The sequence below is a fragment of the Crocodylus porosus genome, unplaced genomic scaffold (genome assembly GCF_001723895.1).
Source record: "Crocodylus porosus isolate Cpor-Errol unplaced genomic scaffold, CroPor_comp1, whole genome shotgun sequence".
Taxonomy (NCBI): domain Eukaryota; kingdom Metazoa; phylum Chordata; order Crocodylia; family Crocodylidae; genus Crocodylus; species Crocodylus porosus.
The window spans coordinates 15,440,719-15,456,586 of record NW_017728911.1 but is presented as its reverse complement, the minus strand read 5'-3'; the positions used below and the strand labels follow the sequence as shown (position 1 = coordinate 15,456,586).

At 41.5% G+C, this 15,868-nt stretch overlaps 1 protein-coding gene across 1 annotated transcript in view; it reads right to left on the bottom strand.

The window, feature by feature from the left end:
• Nucleotides 1–15,868, bottom strand: part of ADAM10 (ADAM metallopeptidase domain 10) — an 87,573-nt gene that overhangs the window by 21,008 nt on the left and 50,697 nt on the right. The window contains exons 8-10 of the mRNA XM_019533478.1: nt 10,086–10,249; nt 2,896–3,079; nt 2,051–2,201 (exon numbers count right to left, since the gene is read on the bottom strand). Coding sequence (XP_019389023.1) covers nt 2,051–2,201; nt 2,896–3,079; nt 10,086–10,249 — 499 coding nt within the window. The remainder of the gene's footprint in view (nt 1–2,050; nt 2,202–2,895; nt 3,080–10,085; nt 10,250–15,868) is intronic.

Here is a 15,868-nt window from a genome sequence, read left to right as displayed (position 1 = left end):
ACTGTCATGCGAAATCATAATTTTTATGAACTCGGATGCTTGGAAGTAAATTATAAATCTTTCATAAATGTTTAAGCAGGCATGATAAGAATAGTAATTTATCAACACAATAGAATCTTATGTTAAAACTAAAGTTTTTATCACTCAAGTTTACTTTTAGTGGTTTTCTTCATTGTTGATGAAACGTTTAGGCTATAAGCTGAAAAAGAAAGACTATCTGCAAGGGAAGTTAGTTTGCTAGTGTAAATAAATAAATGTATTTAAATTGGGTGAAGTTTTAAATTGATGCTGTGAAGGGCTGAAAACAGAAAACCGATTTAATGAGGCACTAACTGGGCTGAGCTGGGATACAACTCACATAAGGTAGAGTCATTTACACACCAGTCTTAAATGTCAATTAGTCACAACTGTTCAGAGGCAAAATGTTAATTTGGATAATTCAAAGGTACTTAAATGTGGGACAATGGGCTTTCCATCTGTAAAGTCTGGGGTTCCCTTATGGGGATCACTCAAAACCCAATCAAGTGAGTTGTTTGTTTATAGCCAAGTAGACAGTGACTACAAAAAAAAAAAAAGGTTTTGCAAAAATAAACTTAATTCACTAAAATACTTATGTGCTTTTCAGTCTTGTTTTGATATTTTCATACTGTGACTCAGATGGTATACTGCCTATAAACAAGGTAACAAGATATAGTTTGATTGTTAAAAATTGGAAGTGCTGGAAAAAAATCAGTATGGTATTAAACTGTACCCTCAAATCACCTCCTTCAAAACCATGTAGAACATATGGCACTGTAAGTCTAAATTTGGTTGCTTTCAATGTGGCATAATAGTCTCACAGAAACGGTAAAAAGATGTTTCACACGATTCAAACAAAACAACAATGTATACCTGGCAGTATCAGTCTCCAGAGAGTTCTTACATGACTACAGACTTTCACATATCTGGCCCTATAGACTTTAAATTATTTGCAACAGTATATATATAAGATAGGGAAGTCCAGAGCTGTAGGGAGTCATGCGTTCCCTTAGGGTTTGTTTGGACTCATTAGTGCTCTCCTGCACATAACATTATCAAGCCATACCCTTTACTGCTTTCTACTAAACAATGCCCTTTTATGCAAGGGAAAGTTTTTGTGTTTCACTGGTATTTTAAACATGTTAGCTGAATAGCTGAACAAAATGGTACTAAAACCAGGTCTTTTATATCATACAGCAGCAGAACACTCTTTCAGTGTCAGTTCTTCTACTGGGACTGAAGTTCAACATTGCTGTCTGGCAAGCCATTAAAAATTTAATTCAATGGATTCAAAGGCACTGTAGCACCAGTGAGGATGGAAAGCATATTACATGTAATGAGAACAAAGCAGCCAGAAATAGTTGAGACATAAGAAAAACTGATACTGCTTTTTAAGTTTGAAAACCTTTTACAGTGGATATTAAAAAAAATCTTATTGGTCTGTATTCTCCTTCCAACAAGAAAAATACATTGGAATACATTTTTTTCCCCTCATGCATATTACCTAGCTAAAATTGTAAGAGAAAAAGGAGGGAGAAAGCAAGGGATTAATTATACTTTGCAAAAATTTTTACAATTCAAGATCACCAGAGAAATTTGGGAAAACTGCAGACTTAATGAAATTAGGAGTCACCTCAGTCTGGTTTCTAGAAGACAGCTGTCCAAAACAGAAAATACTTAATTGCAGCTTCGGTAAAGAAGCTATAGGCTGAATGCACAGTGAGATTCAGCCTAAGTAGTTCTAACCATTAATCATTTTCCAAAAACTAATAAGAAATACATTTCAGAAATGTTCTATTATGTAAGTTACCTTTAATGCCAAAAGGCAACATAATACTGTTAGGGAAGTTCCCTTTAACTGCATTTGTCCTACAAAGTTAGGGGCATTCTAATACAAACAAGACTGTCACGCACAAGTACACTTCATGAACGGATTTATTTAGACTAACTATCCTATTTGTAAGTATGAATAAATGAAAAAGCATAATATAATTATAACTGAAATGTACGAAGCAACTTTATTATAAAATACCTGCATGATTTGCCTGGTTTTAACTTGCATTTGCTATCTTCTGATTGGTTTGCATCGTAACAGCATTCATCTTTACATTGGTCACTGTATCCACAATCACATTGCTCTCCTTGTTCTACCAATCCATTACCACAGATGGGCTGACCAGACTCTGAAAAAGGTAAGTGTATTTTTATAAAACTATAAAAAATGTATATCAGAGACATGTATGGGAACTCAATCTTAACGCGTCACATTATTACCCACATTTATGTGCATTATAGGCATTAAGACTGGTGTGGTACATACTAGACATTTATAAGGACACTTGTACAGTACTATTGTTCATTATCCAGTTTACTATTTCCTATGAAGTATTTTGAATTTATGTCATGTGCAGAATTTCCACCAACAAGAACGGAAATTCCTCTTACAAAAACTTAAAATCTGCAGTACAGATGAGACAAAATTTTGCTTTATGTCGCCAAGTTAGCATCTTCTTTTAAGCAATCCTGCCACTCTCAAAGAAGTTATGAAGACCTTGTGGCAAAAAAGTAATGATAAAGGCTGGAATAAGCTCTCTCATACTTGAAAGTCCAAAGCCCACTTAGCAAAGGCTTGCAAAACCCTGCAAGCCTCATAAAAGCTCACCCAATAAGTGATCAAGGCACTGTATACAATACTCAGAAAAACCCATACATAATGAGGTCATTAAAACAACGTGTCTGCATCTTCTGCACTGTTTTTTCAACACTTGACTATGAAAACATAATTCAATTCCTTATTTGTACATATGCCAAATGTGAAGTTAATTTTAGAAATTAGGCTGAATATTCAGTGTTTTATAAGAATGACTAAATACATACCAACAAAACAATTATTTCTCTTTTTCTCAAGGACTTGGCTGATATTTCGAATGCTACAGATGGAAAACTTGTTGTTGTTAAGTTTATCCCCAGACGTAGCTCTTGCATACATGATGTAATTGCCATTTTCTTTTTGTCCCAAACTCTTGGATTCTCCTGGAGTGCATTCCATTCCAGAATCATGCTGCAAAATCAGAACATAGTTAACTATTTAACAGAACAGATTCCTCTTATTTCCTTACATAGTTGTTTAGCTTTCAGGGTAACAGACCAATTTGTGAAAACTAATAGGGTAAGAAAAGAACGTACCAATTAGGTCAATTTTTGTTTGTTTAAAGAGCAGCATGCCAAGAGAGAATTCCTCATCTACAAATCTTTTGTACCGAATCAAATGAATACAGACCAGGAAAAAAAATAACAAAAAAACTCAGAACGGTGAGGTACAAGTAATTGCTTTTGGATGTTATGGCAGGGTACTTGGTGTGCCTGCCACTTGAAGAGGTCAGGAAGCCTGTTGAGCCATGGGCAGGTGGGGGTCAGGACTAATTGGCAGTTGGGGGTCATGGCTAATTGCCGAGTCAGTTGACCCAGGGGGCTGGCATGTGTGGTTACACCTGATCAGAGGATTCACCTGGATGGAGGAGGGCTGGGTTAGACAGGGTATAAGCCCAGACCAATGAGAGCACAGCAGGCAGTAACATCTTGGGAGCTGGTAAAGGTACATCACGCAGCAGGAAGACTGAGACCCCTGGATGCCAGCGAAGAGAGGGACATTTTCAGGTTTGGGAAGGAACTAAGGGCATGGAGGAGGTTCCTGGGGACCCAGGGTGAGGCCTGGAGCCCTGATATGGACGCTGATAGTCTGTGGACCTGTTGAGGTGCAAGGAAAGCCTCGAGAGAAGGGCTGAGTGCCCGGGCCTTGTTGAGAGGCCAGACGAGCCTAGAGAGTGAGACAGAGAGAGAGAGAGAGAGAGAGGCCGAATGCATAGGGGCCTTATGAGAGACCAAGCGAGTCCTGGGAGAGGGGCTGAGAATTGGTGGACCTACTAAAGGACCAGGTGAGCCCTGATAGAAGGGTGTCTGAGACCTGGTAGAGGGTCTGGATGAATCCTGTGAGCAGGGCAGAGTACAGGGGGCCTATTTCTGGCCACAGGCGATGACCTGGTGAGGGGACTCCAGGTTCTTGACCACCTGGGTGACAGTGATCATCACCTACTGGAAGTCACCATACAGCGCAGGGTGTCAAGGGCCTACAGCAAGGCAATAGCCCTTGACTTCAAGAGGGCCAATTTCAATGAGTTGAGGAGATTGGTAGGAGAGGCACTGGGGTCCTGGAGGGTTGGGGAACTGGGTGTCCAAGATGAGTGGTCGTTCTTTAAGGAGACTATCCTCCGAGCCCAAGAGGTGACGGTCCCAATGAGAATCAAAGGGGGCAAGAGTGTTCAAAAGCCCCCCTGCCTCACCAAAGGCATTCAAGAACGCCTGAAAGCCAAAAAAGAGGCATACACCCAGTGGAAGGGAGGGGCCACCACCAAATCAGAACCTTAATTCAGATATAATATCATGAAAAGGATCAGGATCTGGGGGAACGCCTGTTCACCAGACCGCCCCAAGGGACAACAAGGTCAAATAGTCACAAACTCCTCCAAGACGGTTTCAGGCTGGACATAAGGAAGAACTTCTTTACAGTCCGAGTCCCCAAGGCCTGGAACAGACCATCTCCAGAGGTTGTGCAAGCACCTACTCTGGACTCCTTTAAGAGACATTTGGATGTTTATCTTGCTGGGATTCTTTGACCCCAGCTGACTTCCTACCCCTGGCGCAGGGGGCTGGACAAGATCTTCTGAGGTCCCTTCCAGCCCTAATGTCTATGAAATCTATGAAAGAGGAGTATACCTCCATTGCTTGGGCTTGTAGGGGGGCTGTTGGGAAAACTAAGGCAGATACGGAACTAGGGCTAGCATCAAGGACAACCAAAAGTCCTTTTTTTTAAATACATAGGGAGTATGAAGAAAGCACTGGGTAACGTGGGGTCCCTGCAGGATATACTTGGCAATCTGATGGTTGCACCAGAGGAAAAAGCAGACCTTTTTAACAATTTCTTTACCTCCAGTTTTTTGTGCAGGGACCGGAACTCCCCCACTGAGATTCAGGATGGACTCAGGAGAGACTCTGCCAGGCCTAGGGTTGGGGAGGACTGAGTTAGGGAACTTCTGGAGGGGCTGGATGTGTTCAAAATCGACAGGTCCAGATGATCTCCACCCCAGGGTGCTGAGGAAATTGGCAGAGGTTATTGAGGGGCTCTTGGCACAGCTTTACGAGCACTCATGGAACTCTGGCCAGGTGCCAGATGACTGGAAGAAGGCCAATGTGGTCCCTATTTTCAAAAAAGGGAGGAGGACCTGGGCAACTATAGGTCTGTTAGTCTTACTTTGATCCTGGGGAAGCTCTTTGAAAAGATTATCCAGGAGCACATCTGGGAAGGACCAGCAGGGGGGGACGATGCTCAGGGGCAATCAGCATGGGTTCATTAGGGGCAGGTCTTGTCAGACCAACCTGATTGCCTTCTATGATGAGGTCATAAAATCATTGGACACAGGGGTTGCGGTGGATGTAGTCTTTCTGGACTTTGGGGTGGGAGACAGTGTCAAAGGCCTTCCTATTCTCATTAAAAAACTAGGCGACTGTGGCATTGATGCCTACACATCAGACAGGTCACAAATTGGTTGAGGGGCCGCACCCAGAGTGGTGGTGGACGCATGATATTCGACCTGGAGGGATGTGGGCAGCAGGGTCCCCCAGGGCTTGGTCCTTGGGCCTGCACCGTTTAATCTCTTTATTAGCTACTTGGACAAGGGGGTGAAAAGCACCCTGTTCAAAGTCGCTGATGACACCAAGATCTGGGGTAAGGTGGGCACGCTAGAAGGAAGGGACAGGATACAACTGGACCTGGACAGGTTACAGGGGTGGGTGAGTGAGAATAGGATGGGATTCACTACTGACAAGTGTAGGGTACTGCACTTGGGCAGTAAGAACCAGCAGCATACCTATAGGCTGGGGAGCTCCCTTCTCAAAAGCAGGGGCAGGAAGAGATCTTGGAGTCATTATCAATTCCAAAATGAACATGGGCCACCAATGTGAGGACGTGGTCAGGAAGGCTAACTGCACCTTGTCATGCATCCACCGATGCATCACAAGCAGGGCCAAGCAGGTGATCCTCCCCCTCCATGTGACACTGGTCAGGCCACAGTGGGGTACTGTACCCAGTTCTGGGCACCACACTTTAGGAGAGATGTGGCCAGCATCGAGAGGGTCCAAATCCGGGGACAGCAGGGCAGACCCTATGAAGAGAGGCTATGGGACCTGAACCTGTTCAGCCTTCACAAGACAAGGCTGAGAGGGGACCTGGTGGCCATCTACAAACTTAACAGGGGGGACCAGCGGGGAATGGCAGAGATCTTGTTCACCCGAGCACCTCCCAGAGTAACAAGGAATAATGGCCATAAGCTATTTGAGAGTAGGTTTAGACTAGACATCTGAAGGCACTACTTCACGGTCAGGGCAGCTAAGATCTGGAACCAGCTTCCAGTGGTGCTGGCTCCTACCTTGGGGGTCTGTAAGAGAAGGCTTGACAATTACCTAGCTGGGGTCATATGAGGCCAGTATTCTCTCCTGCCCAGGGCAGATGGTTGGACTTGATCTACTTAGGTCCGTTCCATCCCTACATCTATGAATCTACTGAGGGGTCCAGTTGTGTCCGGGAAAGAAAGGGGTGGTAAAGCAAGACCTCAGGAGGTCTGTGAGCCTGTAGAGAGAGGGAGACACAGAGGAACTCAAGAAGGTGGACCCACAGAGATGAGGGGGCTGACAGCGGGAGGACTGACTCTGAGAACCTTGACTGGCCTATGCTGGGCCCAGGAAGGACCAAAGGGTAAGAGAGCCCCATGCAAGACACAGAGCTGGGAGACCACGGAGTCTTGACTGGCCTAGAGGCAGAGCCAGGACCCAGGAGAGGCACAAAGGTCCCTGGTGGGGGACACAGCCAAGAGGAAGGGGGCAAGGGGCATGCAACTCTGGAATGACACTGACCAGTGGGTATGAGAGTGAGCTGGGGCCTTAAATGGAGCCAGGGTCAAGGATCCCAGTGGTTAGCAGCCCAGGAGTGGCATTGGATATCTAGGGAGAGCCCACAGAAGGGCAAGCAAGAGTAGGCAGACCCAAAGACTAGTTCTTGGTAAGGCCTAAAACTGCACCCTACTGGAACTGGTTGGTGTGGTGGTGTTGCCTGTGGCAGAGCAGCTTCCATGAAATGCCACACATGAGCCACTCCAGGGAAAGGCAAAGATAGGGCACCAGAAAGCCTCAGCTCCCACTGCCTTGCGGGTTACCCTGTAGAGGGGGAAAGCTAGGGGAGCACACTATGACAGAAAAGCACTTGGCAAGGAAGACCATGGGTGGGGGGGGTCCAGAGGGGTCCAAGACCATGAGCTGCAAGGCCAAGCAAGGTATAGTGAGGCTCAGTGGGCGTACAGGGACTGGAGGGGTCCAGCGGCCTAGAGAGAGACTGGGAATAGAGCACAGGGCTGGATGGGGCCAAGGGCCTGGAGAGGGGCTGGGAAAATACAGAGGAGTTGACGCTCAAGAGAGGCCTGAGAGGGACCAAGGACTCTGGTAACTGGAGTGGGGCCTGAGAGACAGAGGGGGTGGCCCAGGGCCTGGTTGAGTGAGGTCCAGGGAGTAGAGGCATCTGGCTACTGGAGAACAGCCAGGAGAGAGACCAAGGAGTCTGAGGGCCAAAGTGGGGCTATGAGGCCAAGGGGTCAGAAGGCCTAGGGAGGGGTTGCATCAGTGACCGGCAAAACATCTGTAAGGATGTTATTTGCAAGGCATGAGACACTGTGTAAGGGAGGTATGGAGCAGTCCATGACCATAATCCAGGCAGTCATTACAATAAGAGCAAGGCAGCCTCCCTCTTATCACTGCATTTCCAACAGTGCGTGACACGTGAGACAAGAAAGCGGCGGAGTGGGCACGGTCACAGAGTTTCCAGGGAGCATCACTGCCACCCTTAGAATTCAGATGTGTGACAAATGTTCACATCTAGCCAGTCTGACTGGTGTACAGAATCACTGTAGTTCTGCATACAAGCACAATACAAGATAATTTAAGTTAGTGCCTATAGAGTACAACTGTCCCAGTTCATGACACCTCCAGATGTGCATGCTGAGAATTTAAAAGGGCAACCAATACTTTATGGGGACACTACCTAGAGGACTAACTGAAACATTACAGACAGTCTGTACTTGCACTGAAAAGAAAAGACTTGCATCCCAAGCATATTGGGTTTAAGAGTAGGAGAGCTGCATAAAGCAAACCACTGTAGCAAACTGATCGCTTATAACAATGCCTGTTATGATGCACAGAGGGCAGGATAGCATATATACTGCCAAGGCTGATCAAATAGTGGCTAAACTGATGAAGAAAATATACTGTCAAGATCATTACAATCAGTTTAGTAATAACTTTGATACAACATAAAGTAAGTACATTTTAAGATGATGCATACATTTTACAGATCTCTTGAGTATAGTCTCAGTGACATGACATGACCTTCACAGGTTAAAAAAAAAGAAAATGAAATGATTATCTTCCAACTAATCCAAACTTTTTTCCATTAAGACAGATTTCCAAGCTTCGTTAAGCCACACTTATGTTTACATTTCAATTTTTTTTGGGGGGTGGGAGGGAAGGGGAGGGGAGTTCTCCCTCTGGCATTAACTTAGTAGATAAATTCCTAGATTTTAAAGGGGTAGTCTACACAGACTAATTCCTCAGCAAACTTCTGTAAGTAATTCAACAGAGCATCACTTGTTCCGAAATAAAAATATCAAAACATTTGAGTTATTCGAGAACAAATTATCTAGTTTAAAATTCACATTATACCTTACTCAGCATTAATTTTCAAATTTAAACTAGTCCCAAAACTTAAACTTTAAGGCTAAGTATAGATACTTAAAAAGACAGAGGCAGAATTGATTCAATCTTTGCAGGTTAGTCTAAGCTGCATAGATTGAACCAGTAAGCAAGTGAACACACATTCCAGAAATGCAGCCACATGCCTGTAGTGGCCCAGACCAGAAGTTGAGGGATTATAGAGCATGCCTCCCTGCTTGGCTGGAGCAGACAGCTTGAGTCAAGGCTAGTTCACCCACACTGCAATCTGGGATGTTGGGGGACTGAGTTAACTTGAATCAGGACATGATCTGGGACAGAAGTTCAATAAACTGATTTAACCTAAATCAGTAGTATGATAGTAACACATCCATTCAGGTTCATCTTAAACTGGTTTTGGCCACTGTGAAAGCAATTTGTGCGCACTGAACCTCTGGTTCTGTTACAGATTTGGATTGGTTTCCGATCACTTATACCGATTTATGTGCAATTTCTGCCCCTAGCCTAAAAGGTTACATCTACAAAAAAGGCAAATTGTCATTTGCAAGTAAGAGCAGCAGAAATAAAACCTCAGTTTTTAAACCTGTCATACAAATTAAACATCTTCAAAAATAAGGGAGAAACAAACAACTGTGTTTCCTATTCCCAGGGCACTTCAGACAGCTTTTTTACTAGCTTTCATAACTACAAATTTTTCTGGTATAAACAATGAAACAAGTCACAGAGAAAGGTCAGTTTTATCCTCATGGGTTATAAAAAGTCTTCTTACTCAAATACACAAAATTTTGCTTCATGATCCTGTTTGCGACCACTCAACTAATTTTTGAGTGAAATTAGAATTCAGATCTCACTGAGGAAGAATGTCTTGCATTCAAAAAGCTTGCTTAACTTTATTGCAACTACATAGTTGGTCCAATAAAAGAAATTACCCCAAGGAATCATGACATACATGCACATTTCTGAGAAGTTATGAGCAAGTATAAACCTTGCTTACATAATACATTTAATTCACAAAATATGCTGTACAGAGTTCTCCCCTCTGCAAAACATTTATAAAAGGGCTTACTTCATATAGCTTTATCTGCAAAACCCTCATTTTTCCCCACAGAAGAGTTTCTTTAGCATATTATACAAGAACAAAGGAAGTAAAAGTTACAAAATGTTTGCATTGTACTTGGAGTATGCCTCCTCCCCCCACAACACTGAACATGTGCAATAGGGTAAGAGATAATACTTACAGGAGAACCAAAATTATGTCCAACCTCATGAGCAAAAGTGATGTGAGAAACCTTAGGTGGGACATGAGACCCATAGTTCTGAACAGTGATGATTCCAGTATTTAAGGACTTCTTTTTACCATCAGAATAAAGTTTGCTTTTTTCACATATTCCCCCAGAGCTCCCTGTATTAAAAAAAAAAAAAAAAAGATTTATAAAAAAAAGTGAGAGTTGTATCACTTGTTCCAAGTCCTAGCTGAAACCTAAAGCCTTGTCTAACACAGGGGTGTTAGTGCAAACCAGGCAGGCTGATATTTCAAAGTTTAAAAGTTATTTTGCACAAGCACTCATTGTAGAATCTCATCCATACCAATAGGGCTTTTTTGCAGTTAAGATTATACACTTTTGAAGCAGATTAACCTTAATTGGATACCTGCCCTTAGTTCATAATAAGAGCATCTACATGGAAAGTTAGCTTTTCTGCAATAGCTATTTCATGCTATGCATTTTAGATGTTCAGTGTGTAGGCAGACCTACCTTCATCTCAGTTGTAGTGCAACACCAAAAACTATGTAATGAAACACATAAGTTTCTTCTTTATACCCTACTTGGCTCTCATTTTAAGTAAAAGCACATTATTCCTAAAAACAGAAAATCATTTCCAGTATCAAGGGGGAGAAAAAAAGAAGAGTATAACATTCACAAATGTTCATATAAGGCCTAAAATTACTAACTGCACATCCTGGAAAGCTGGAGTGACTCATTTTCCACAGTGTAATTTAAACCTGAAGTGCAGTTTCAAAGGGTAGGTTAATCATACACATGTTTAAAAGATCATTAACTAGGTCACACCCAATGTCTGAAAAATATGTCTTGAGAGTCACTGATTCTATTACTAAGTATTTCTGATATCTAAAACATGCTCTCTAAACAAGTTGTATTGCTAAAGTTAAACACAATACAGCAAAATAGCCTGTATCAGAATACCCGCGTCCAGTCACACACATGGAAGGGTAATACAGAGCCAGATTTGTATGGCAGGGAATAAAAAAGTGGATCAACATTGAATTTAACTTCAGTCACATGATACACTGCAGCAAGTATTAACAAAATGTATCTATATTGTTCTAGACTATTTAAATAGTCAAATTCCTAAAATTCTTCCTAAAGGTCAATAAAGTCTCCCCTATCTGCACGTTCTACACCTATCTGCCATCCATCCCACTGGTTAGGCAAGTCTGTAGAGATTTGATAGACATGAATGTTAAATAATGAGAGGCAGGCACTAAGCGTGACATTCCTCTGATGTGGGTTTTATGCACCAAAACTGGTGGGTGAAAGAATCGGCACTGGGTTCTTCAGTTGTGTAATATGGTATAGATAACAGGCAAATTCACTTGCAAACCTCTTTTAGAGAAGATTTTAGTGATATAAAAATGCAAACAGGAACTTCATGACAGGGGTCCAAGCCATGACCAGCAGCCAACCCTTCACAGGCAGCCTGGTGGTTGGGAACCTCTGGCCTATGGTGTCTAGTATGTTTATAAGTGGTCAAAATCAGATATTTTAGAGGCAGGAAGGTAAGTGTGGGGAAACATCTCTCACGCAGTAGGTTTCAAACCTAATAATTAATTTGTAAATACTTCAAGATCTGAAGCATAAGAAGCTTGATATTGCTTCCAAAATTGCTAGTTTTGATTAGAACCCTGGATGTTACTAAAATATTGCTGATCTGTTTTTCTTAAATTCCATTGTTTTCTATGGCACTACGTACTGTGGTCTAAATACTCATAATGCAGACAAATACCTCTTTTGAATTTCTTACTGATTTGATTTCATTCAACTTTCCATTTCTCTAGCCTTGTGTTATGAGACAAGTACAAGAACTCTTGTCTGCCACCTCTCCAACATCCTTTATTTTATGTAACTTACTGTGTACTCCTTTTCTTTGTCACCTTCACAGTCTTAAAAATGACTACTTATTATTGGTAGTAGGACAGGACAAGAAAGTGAAAGAATGGAAAAGTCAGCTGTGGAAAAAAACTGTGCAATACCAATATACTGTGAAGACTGTGTCTAGTTGGTGAATGTTGTATTTAGGGTTTACAATATCACATTCTAAAACTATGATCTCTGATACTTCTTTTTATAAGTATGTAATATGAAGCAATTTACCCTGAAAAGAAAATTTACATACAATTTATCTGCAGACTACAACAGCATTTAAATGTTTGGTAAGAATCTGAGCTTATATATGATTTTTTTTGAATGATTCAAGATCTTAAAGTACAGACTACAAATTTATTTAAGTGTTATTTACCAAAACAGTTTTGAAAACAAAGTACAGAAAAACAGAATAAAATCAGACTGGTCATATGCTAACTTTGATTTATTTATTTTTTTAATTGACATTTTCCAGTGGTTGAAATGCAAATAAACTACCTTTATAATTATAATTTGATTTCCAGTTTAAACACTTTCCTGCCAGCATTGAAATTAATAAGCCATGTTTTACACAGCTGTAAATTTGCACTGAGCCTTTATAAATCCATGAAAAAAATGCTAGATACAGTAAGTGTGGTTAGTGAAAAAGTTGTCAGTCACATATCTAAGACTCTGCATGTAACAAACAACATTGGCAAAACATCCAAGAGAAACTACAGTGACAGTTTCCAAATTACCTAGCCTATAAACAAATGCATCTGCTGTGTTTCTAAACACCTCAAATTTAGCAACATCCTCCTACATTGATCAGTCTGACAAACAAGCAGCATGGGGCAGTCAAAGAAACAACTTATTGCTGGCAAATTAAGATTTATTTTTAAATTGACAAGGCTCTGAAGATGGTTCATCCCTAACCAGCACTGAAGACATAATTGTACAGACCACCTCACTTTCTGGCCATGAGAGTCAACCTTTTACAAAAACGCCTACTACTTTACTTGAATTATATTTTGTTAAAATGAAAGATATCACGACCAAATAATCTGTAAATCTGTTACTTCTGATAAGTGGCTTTCATGTTTACTGTAGATAAAACAAAAACAGTCACCTAATCAGTTCAGAGGTGAAGACTGAAAAAACAAGATTAGTTAGCTCACATGGCCATCCCTAACTCAAAGTGTCTGGCAAATAAGACTGGAATTAGAATCTGTTGCTAGCATAACATTTAACAAGCACGTATAATGCATGAGACACGAAACCCTTCTCTCCCTAAAAAAAAGAATATTCAGATATGTGAAAAATCTACAGCAGAAAAAGTTATCTTAAAATAAATTTTGACTGACAAAAAAAAGTCTTGTATTTTATAATGCATTTCACATGTGATCCAATTAGTTTATAAAGATTGAAGAGCACTGGCTATATTTTGTATCTCATCAAAACAGGATTTTTTCCACTAATGTTCTAATTAAAGGGATGAAATCTGCTATTTGCAACATTTGATACCACTTTATTTCAGATCATTAGTGCAGCTTCAGGAAATCAAACTACGAAATTCAAGTTACATTTTCAGAAACATAAGCAAAAGAATTACAGTAGTAATTTTGTCAGTTCTACAGATAAAATCTCACCAAACTAGAATGAAGTTTTATAGATTAAGATCTATACCACCAAAATTCACAGTAGACGTAGTTTTCTTTGCAGATTAACTTGTTGACCAAAAATAACGAGAGAACACAGAGTGCAGCCTAGTATGAAAAGACGCTGCTGTATGGCTGTCTTTTTGTTACAAGGCAGAAGGACACAGTTTTAGTGCCAGACCTGTCTAAAGAAAAAGCCTTTCTAACATATTACAAAGGCCAAACCTTATCTGTAGCAAAAGAATAACACTTTCTGATAATAAAAAGGAGGAGAGGCGAGAACAGGAACATACAGAATGGTATCAGTCTGGAATTGTTTAATGTTTCTTAGTCAGTTATGACAATATTTGCAGAATGATTACTTCAACTGAGCCTTGCAACTAGATTTCACCAACCATTAAGTAACAAAAGTCAAAATTCAGTAATATTCAACTCCTCTTCAGTGTTAACAATGCCGAATCTTTTCTGCAGAAGGAAAGCTGCCTACATACATGGACAAGAATGACTTTTGTCTTGCCAGGTGGTAAAAAGTATTTTTCCAATGGACAAGATGAGTCTTTAAATAGAGTTTCTTATATCACACTTCAACAGGCATAGCAACTACTGCAGTTATATAGTCCCAAGGCAGGCTATCACAAGGCTTCTCTTAAAATTTCTCCAACAGAAACAGCAGAGCATTTTTACTAAAAATATACGCTAAAGTTTCTACGAGTCAAGATGCATAGTTGAAAGTAACAGTTTCAGTTAAATTTCAAAATGAAACAGCATATCTTGAAAGAGCAACAGCAGAGCAAATGTTTCAGGCTCTCTACAGACATCTATCTGTACACAGATTCATGCTCTGCTTAGTGCTCTTCAACATATTTATTAACAATTTGGATGCTGGAACTAACACTTCCCAGAGAAAGTTTGCAGATGAAACAAAACTGAGAAGAACTGTGAACACATTGGAGTATGATACCACACTTCAGAAGGATGTCAGGCTGGAAAGCTGGGCTGGACCTAACTGGATGATGTCCAATGCTAACAAATGCAAGGTGCTACACCTCAGGAAGAACAAACAAATACAAATACAAAATGAGTGATACCTGGGTGGATGGCAGCATTACAGGGAAGGACCTGGGAATACTGGTATAGCACAGACTCGATATGATCTGCACTGTGATGCAGCTGCATAAGAGGTGAATGTGGTTTTGGGATACATCAACAGACACATTAGGTGCAAGACACAGGAAGTGATAGTGCTTCTACTGAACTCTGATTAGGCCTCAGTATTGTGGGCAGTTTTGGGCTGCACATTTTTAAAAGGACATGGAGAGGTTAGAGGATTCAGACATGAGTGAAAAAAGTGATAAAGGGCATGGAAGACAAGTCGTACAAGGAGAGGCTGAAGGAGTTAGGCATGTTCAGGTTGGGGAAAAGACACTTGAGACATGACAGCAGTCTTCAAATACTTGAAGGGCTGCCATAAAAAGGGAAAACACTTTTTCTCTCTTGCTGCAGAGGACAGGACACAGATCAGTGGCCTGAAGTTGCAGCAAAGTAGGTTTTGATTGGATATCAGGAAAGCTTTCAGGGTTAGAACGAACAGTGAGCCAGTGGACTAGAATGCCTAAGGAAGTTGTGGACTCAGTATTACTGGAGATGTTCAATAAGAGGTTGGACAGCCACTGGCCAGGGAACATATAGGTATAGCTATGCCTATGTTCTGTTGTGGTATTTCCCACACTTTTGGGCTTTGCTGATTACTGAATGCAACTGAGAAAGGATTCTTTCCCTTTCACTGCTGCCCTGCTACGTGTCAGGGTTTTTTTTAGGCCTTCCTCAGAGGCACTGGGTGCTGGCTGCAGGATTTTGACAGAGTGTGCCAGTGCTCCTGCTCGGACAAACCCAGAGGTTTCTGGCTAGAGGGTCTTGCCCCTCTGTCCAGGGTCAAACTGATTGCCCTAGGTGGGATGGGGGGGGAAGAGGCGGGGGGTCAGGAAGGAATTTTGTTCCAGGGTCAGACTGAGGGTACAGACTGTGGGGGATTTTCGCCCATCTCTGTAGCAGGGGGCCTGGACCTCTTTCTTGGATCTCTAGAGGGTATTTTTACAAATGTCCCGGCAGCAGGATGTGGGACACTATGGTCCCCCGGCTTTACCTAGGAAGGGTTGGGGTTGTTCTGCCTTGTGGTTCTGTCAGGGTTGACTGTGTGCTTTTGCTAAGAAGTTAGCACAACGG